The sequence below is a fragment of the Macaca nemestrina genome, chromosome 9, assembly GCF_043159975.1.
Source record: "Macaca nemestrina isolate mMacNem1 chromosome 9, mMacNem.hap1, whole genome shotgun sequence".
Taxonomy (NCBI): Eukaryota; Metazoa; Chordata; class Mammalia; order Primates; family Cercopithecidae; genus Macaca; species Macaca nemestrina.
The window spans coordinates 44,577,165-44,584,634 of record NC_092133.1 but is presented as its reverse complement, the minus strand read 5'-3'; the positions used below and the strand labels follow the sequence as shown (position 1 = coordinate 44,584,634).

The 7,470-nt window shown below is 42.4% G+C and overlaps 1 protein-coding gene across 1 annotated transcript; it reads right to left on the bottom strand.

Annotated features, from left to right (window-relative positions):
* Nucleotides 1–3,193: 3,193 nt before the first annotated feature.
* LOC105480692 (cholesterol 25-hydroxylase) lies at nt 3,194–7,470 on the bottom strand. Its single transcript, XM_071069533.1, has one exon. It carries the CDS (start codon nt 7,368–7,370, stop codon nt 6,552–6,554), a length of 819 nt encoding a protein of 272 aa, XP_070925634.1. The 5' UTR covers nt 7,371–7,470; the 3' UTR covers nt 3,194–6,551.

The following is a 7,470-nucleotide window of genomic DNA, read 5'->3' as shown; positions in this document are numbered from 1 at the left end:
GGACCTCAAACCCTTGGGGAACACAGTGTGGCACTATAGGACCCATTACCCATAAGAGGCCTGTTAGGAAATAAGGATATGCCCTCTATAGGAAGGATAGGATTGAGGTAAAGTTTGGGCTTCCAATTAGGCTTAGGTTCAAAGTCTTTTTTATGAGACTTGAGATGTCTTTGGCAAACATTTGGAATAAACTCTGTACTCCAATTGCTATAAAATAGCACTTGCTCACCTTGGGTAATAGAAGGTCAAGATGGGGTTGGCTGGTACTAAATCATGTCAGAACACTCATTTTGTTCTTCACATTGGCCCCTAACAACCACACATAGTCAGTTTCCCTTCCTGGCCTGTGGGGCACCACAGACTCTGCCTGTGAATTAGGATGTGGCTATTCATTGTCCACTGATGTCAACCACAAAAAACCTCCTATAGTGGTTTGCGCTAAAGGGCTTCCTCCTACAATCTAAAGGCAAAAGGACACCACAGAACCCTTAGGTTTTAACCAATGTCCTCTTTACATACAAGAACCAGAAAGGTATTTAACCAGCCCGAGAAGAGGAATCTATTAGAAAGTCACGGAACCCAAAGGCAAAAAGTGTAGCAGGTTTAGGGTCGAGAACCTGGGCCTATAGAGCTTCTTCCAGAAACCAGGTCAGTGGTCTTCTCCCAGAACTGCCATTCCCCTTTCCTCTCCTTCTAGGGGTATGTGTCTCTCATTTCCCCCTCCCTGAAAATCTGCTCATCCTCCTTTCATTCTATGTACAGATGGGCTTTCTTGGCATCATTATTCTCACAGTACAAATGGCAGCCCCAAAATGGTCACCTGGATCTGCTGGTTTACATATCCTAAATGCCTGGAAAACAGCCTAATTCTTCCTAGGTGGATCAGATTTCCAACTATGGTACAGAAAGCTGTGGCCATGATGTGGGGATCATATAATATAACAATAGATACAGGGACCCAATCTGTGTTTGTGCATGTGCATAATGGGGGTTGAGGAAGTTATTAAAGAAAGGGGTCTGGGTTTTGCAGGCTCCCAGACATGCATGCCTTCTTCTTCCTGAGAGGCTTTCTCCAGTAAGTCAGGAGAAAGGATGAGCAAAGGATGGATTATAGACTCTGTGTATGTATATATGTGTGTGTGTGTGTGTGTGTGTGTGTGTATGAGTGTGTATGTGTGTGTGTTCATGGTAAACTAGCTTCAAAGCTAAAACTCAGAACAGGAGGTCCTAGATTAAATTGTCATCACCATCAACATTTGGTCTAATTGACGTACTATATACCACACATATTTAAAGTATACTATTTGGTAATTATTGGCATTTGTGAACACCTGTAAAACCATCCCCACAATCAAGATAGTGAACATATCCCTCATTACTATGTTTTCTCAGAACCATTAGGTAATTCATGTTTGCTGCCCTTCCCTTCACCAAACAACTACTGGTCTACTTTCTGTCCCCATTAATTCATTTGCATTTTCTGGCATTTTATATGAATTGAACTATATAGTAAATAATCTTTTTTGTCTGGCTTCTTTTACTCAGCATAATTAGGACACAACCTTATTGCTGCATGTATTAATCATCTTTTTCTGTTTATTGCTGAGTCATATTCCATTGTGTGAATGCTTTTTAAAACATTTTTTAAACAAAACTTTTCAGAGTTCACAGATATTAAAAAAATATTCACACTAAGTACCCACAAAAATATGTGGCAGGGTAGATCTTAGCAAAATTGGAAATAAACACTTCACTCAAGTTGCTACAGGTCGGCAGAGCTATTTATATTAGGTTTATGCAAATGATTAGCAAAGAATATTAATTGCAGCATTTTCTAAGTGGTGTCCCATAACTGCATTCGTAATACTCAGCAAGAGACAGTAAGTAACTTGTTCAGGGTCAAAAAGTTTATAAACAGTGGAGCCAGGATTGGAATCCAGGCAGAACTTGCAACAGTCGCCTAACTGGAATCACTGCCGCTGTTCCCTGCTGCCAGTTAACTTCTTGAACCAGATCTAATATCACTTCCTTGCTTGAAATCTGTGGACCACCCTTCCTAGTCCCTCAATTGCCCAAGTTCAGGTTTCAATGCATTTATCTGTCTATTCATTATAAATCAACAGATAACAAGAAGCTCTAACGTTTGTTTCAAAGCAATTTTACATCTCTCAAAAACCCTGGGACATAAGCAGGTGAGTTTCAACGGCTCGTGAAGAGGCAAGACAGCAAATGTTTGTTGCTGGGACCCAATCCCAGGCCCTAACTGCCTTGTTAGACATATGCCTTGAGTGTCAGACACATTTCTTCCTTGTTCATTCAGTGCTCAGAGCTTCCTGCCATGTTTCAAGAATGTCAAATTCTTTCATCTCTCTCTAATTTTGCAACTGCTGTTTCTTCTGCTAGGTATGCCTTTACCCTGCTTAGTGAAGACACAAAAATCCTTCATGATTTAGCTCAAATGTCCCATCTCTTTTTGAACTCCTTTAACAACCTGTTAACATCCTCCATTACAGCACTGGCCACATTAGATTAAATGCATTCACTTGCCTGACTCTCCCAGTAGAGTGTGACCTCCTCTAGAACAGAGATTATGAGTGGTGATCATGGCCTGAGTTAGAAATCTGGGATTGACTAGTGATGGAAGATGGAGAAGAACAAGAAGGAATGTTTGAGAAATGCACGATTAATGGCAAAGGTGTGTTTCTAGTTCTTCCAGGATTCATGCAACACTGAACCAATGTTTATTAAGAACTAGGCATAGTACTAGAGGCAGAGATAAATGGTAGATAGGGCAAAAATAGTTGTGTGTTTACGTTTATGTATGTGAAGAGAGAGAGAAGAGGAGACATAGTGTGTGTGTGTACACATCTAGTACAAAGACAGCAAGTTTGTACATGTTTACATATATAGTGTGTGTACATATAATGTGTATACATATATAGTATATAGTGTGATTATACATGTGTGCATATATACAGCATATGTACACAGGGTATAAATACATCTATGTGTACACATAATAGCATATAGGCATAGAGTTTTTGTGTAGAGTGTGTACATATATAGCACTTTTACATGTTACATGCATATGCACATATACACGGTGTATGTGAATATACATGCATACATACATTGTGTGTATCTACTAGAATGCAATGCAGTAGGACATTTATAGAGTATATTAGGAGATGGTAGGGAGGATATTAATTATAAACAATACAGGTATATTTTAGTAAAATGAGAAGCACTTTGAGGCTTGCCTCTCTATTGTGGCGAAAGAGGAGCCATTGAAGAGAGAAGAAACAGCTGGAGAATGAAAATGGAAAGGAGTTGAGAGAAACCTCACTAAAGCCAAGCAAGAACCACATTCTAAGTTGAGCTGGTTTAAAAATCAAATTCCTCAAAAAAAGAAAAGAAAAAAGAAAGAAAAAAAAGAAGAAGAAGAAGAAGAAAGAAAGTCAAGGAAATGGAAACCCAAGGGGGAAAATGTCACTGGATTTGATAATTAGGAAATTAGTAGGCAACCCAGAGCAAAAGTTTCCGGAGGAGTGGGAGTAGAATGATTCAGAGGTAAGGAAGTAGAATCAAACAAACATAGATTTCTGTCTCTTTCTAAAACTTTTGCCTTGAAAGGATGATGGGAGAAGTACCTTGTGATGGAAGCAGAACCAACAACTTGGCTTTATTTGATTCCTCGAAGATGAGAGAGCACAAGCACGTTTGTGAACAAAAGCTTTTAGCATTCTGAACTGCAGTCCTAGCACTCACATTGGAAAGCATCAGTCACTGCAAACACGACCACAGCCAGGATTTTGGATTCATCTAGCACTTTGCGTCTAGTAACTCAAAAGTCCCTCACAACAACTCAGCAAGGGACGGTCTATGATCAATAGAAAAGGAAGCTAAGGCACAGAGAGGTTAAGCAACTTATCCAAAGTCACTCAGCTGGTAAGTCCCAGAACCCAGATTACCACCCAGGTAATCTGGCTGCAGTAGTTGCGTTTGTAGCACAGGTGCAATGAAGGATGCAGAAAACACAGTCATTGACCTGCCTCCTGCTCTCCCAGTGCCTGCTTAGACTGGCCTTGATCTACCTCCCCTGGCTTTCTCCCGTACCCAGGCACAGGCTTTGGCAGCCTTGTGGAAGTGAAGTAGTGGGCCAGGGTGACATTGTTTTAGGGGTAGTAACAAAAGAGGAACAGAGGGAGGCCATTTGTTGGTGTTGCAGGGTTTGCAGCTCTCTGGCAGTTATATTATCAGAAGAGATGCACAGTATACACTACCAGACCTAAGTTTAGTAGAACTGGCTCCCACTCCTCGTATTTTGTAACCTGGAAAAATGTACTTAACCTGTGTGGGTACCAATCCTCTATCCATAACATAGGATGATGATGAGAATAATAATTGTTATTGTTCTACATCCCTATGGTGTTGTTGAAAGGAGCAAGTGAGAAATTGTGTGAAAGCTCACGTGCATATGAACTTTTTCTTTACTATTTTTATTAACAGGTTCTCAAGCTATCTGAAAAACTGCTCACCCTCTCCACTTCCCCAGTTCTACCTTCCAAGGCATTAAAAACTGTTAAGACATTCGATTGTGAGAAAGTGTTTCTAAATCCAAATTGTGCACTTTCCATGTGTATAATTTGACCCAAACCTAAAATTCCCTTATGCAGTGATGCAACATGATACATTTTTACAATTCTCTGAGGATAAGCTGTAATAAATTGTCATTATCCATGATTTACAGGACAGCTTTTGCGGGCCTACAGCTGCTTACAACTAATAGTTGCACCATAGACTCCACACCTGCCTGTTTATTCTTCTCTTCTTACTCCAGGCGCCACGTTCATCATGATAATAATATTCTACCGTCAATGTAGCATTTTCTCCTCACATCACACTTCCTCTTTTCATGGATTTCACTTTTATAAATCAATACCATCTTTAAATCCCAGTCTGGTCCTGATACAGACAGAGGAGGGGTAACTTCAGTCAAGAAGCTAAAGGAATACACACGTTGAAGGGAACATGTGAAAACTGGCTGTGAGGCTCCACACGCTGGGGCATTCTGCCACATATTTGGAGGTCCTAACCATATTTCTTGGGAGTCTCATTTGGCAGACTGTGGAGACCAGGTCTCTAAATGGATGTTTTACCTTTAAACATGCCAGTTTGATTCAAAAATAATGAGCCAAGAATTACACACAAAGCTGCCATTCTTTATATTTTGTCGAAATTGTCTTGATTTTTAACTTTACACTATATAAACTATATTCCAAAAACAAAATTAAAATGAATAGGCAGGAGTTAGATGGGGCGCATGATGGGTGATGGATGTGTGGTTAGTAATAAGAATATTTACTGTCATCTGCAAGAACATCTGGGACACCTCCTCCTTTTCCAGATGAGGAACCAGGGATCCAGGGCCAAATTTCACTTTATCTTTCTTTTAGAAAGGGCTGTACCTGCCGCATGTGTGTTTTAATTAAGAAAACTGAATATACAAAAATTCCAGATTTCAGAAGCAATGCTTTGAGGCTCATTTGCAGTAGCTACGGATGGCTTCACGAAACAGGAGCCTCCTCAGAATAGCCTTCTGCATCTATCAGCTGCTCTAGTGTATGCAATTGACTCACCAGTTCTGCAAAACAAGGCACACCTCCGATTCTGTTCCTTCCCCAGTCCTTTCTTACAAATAATAAAATGATTGATTGCTTAGTGTTAATCTCTTTATGAAACTTTACAGAGTAATCCTATCACTTGCCTGTTATGCAGAAATCAGCTGAAACGCATTAGGAGCATTAGCATTTTTTTCCTCCGTGAAATTGCTAGAGCACAAGGACAAACAGGCCCCCTTCTCCTGCCTCCTTTTCTCCAACAACCCCTGACAGAACACCCTACACCCAGATTCCTCTCTTTCCATGGTAAGGCTGATGGAGGCCTAGAAGCACATTTGGTATGCCCACTCCCTCTTCCCTTTTTGTCAGTCAAAATGCCAGTGAAATGGGAGTCAATACTTATTTGATTCATGTTCTTTTTTTTTTTCTTTTTTAAAGCACGAATAACATTTCTTTCCAAATAAATATACAGTTCTATAAAAAATATAAAAAGGTACTATAATCTTGGTCACTGTCCAGCAGAAACATGTTTGATTGTTTTTAGAGTCAGAAGTCAACACCACCCATAAAAATACGTTCTTTAAGCCAGGTTTTAGAACACTTTGAAACATAGAAAATTCCTTATTCTACAAACAAGTCCTTTTAGAGATACTCTAAATATGCCAGTGATGAATGTCTAATTCATATCCAGGATTCAAGGCTATTGCGGTGAGCTAGACTAAGAATACCAAGAACACAAAATTGTATTGATACACAAACAGTATGTAAATTACTTTGTCACATTACAAAAATACATCAGGTTTTATCTGTGGTTTTCATCGGTTAATAAGTTAGTTGCCGTAAAAAATATCTATAGCTCAGGCGTTTCTCTTGATTCAAGTGTGAAAGGCACAGCAGTCCCACGTCTTAGGGGCACCCACCGCAGCCACATCACCGCGCTGTGACAGATGCAGTCCGCAGCGTTCCCAATATTTTGTCCCAGTGTGTAAAGTACGGAGCGAAGTTGCAGTTAAAGTGAGAGTGATGCAGGTCGTGGTGCACCACACCCCCGTACCACCCGAACGGCACCAGTCTGTGAGTGGACCAAGGGAAGTTGTAGCCGGAGTGGTCCTCCACGGACAGCCAGATGTTGACCACGTGGAAGGTCAGGGAGGTGAGCGGATGGCACCCGAGCAGCGTGACGTTCATCATGTCGAAGAAGCCCAAAGAAAACAGTTCCCAGACGCTCATATACTGCGTGGCCAGCGCGAACGAGGACGGGTTCTGGTGGTGCACCTTGTGGAAGGTGCGGTACAGCCAGGGCACCTTGTGGTGCAGCAGGTGCCACACGAAGAACTCCGTGTCGAAGAGTAGCAGGCAGAACACGATGTGGTGCAGCAGCAGGAGCAGCTCGGGGGCTTCGTGGGGCAGGAGGGCTGGCCTGCTGGCCCAATGCAGCAGCGTCACGGGGAACACAAACATCACATGCTGGTAGAGGGTCTGCCCCAGGCAGGGTAGCAGCTGCCTCGCGGACGGCGAGAAGTCGGGGTGGATCTTGTAGCGCCGCAGGGCGGGCACCCAGGAGCACAGGATGTCCAGGACCACGAAGGGCAGGCAAAAGGCCACGTATGTGGTGATGGAGAAGATGACCGGGAAGAAGGGCGACTGTATGAGGGCCTCCCAGCTCCTCAGGTGGTCCCACAGGGGCTGCAGGAACAGCTGCTCGGAGCTGCAAAGGACCTGGGGGTCGGAGGAGTTCTGGTAGCTCATGACGAGGCTGTGCAGGCAGCTGCGGCTGCTGCTCTCTTCCCACCAACTTTTCACAGGACTCGCGGCCCCGCCCCAAGTGATGTCAGCTGCCTTTCCATGC

Bases quoted from the DNA above. Each gene is read 5' to 3' on its own strand.
- LOC105480692 (XM_071069533.1), bottom strand. From the start codon at position 7,370: ATGAGCTACCAGAACTCCTCCGACCCCCAGGTCCTTTGCAGCTCCGAG.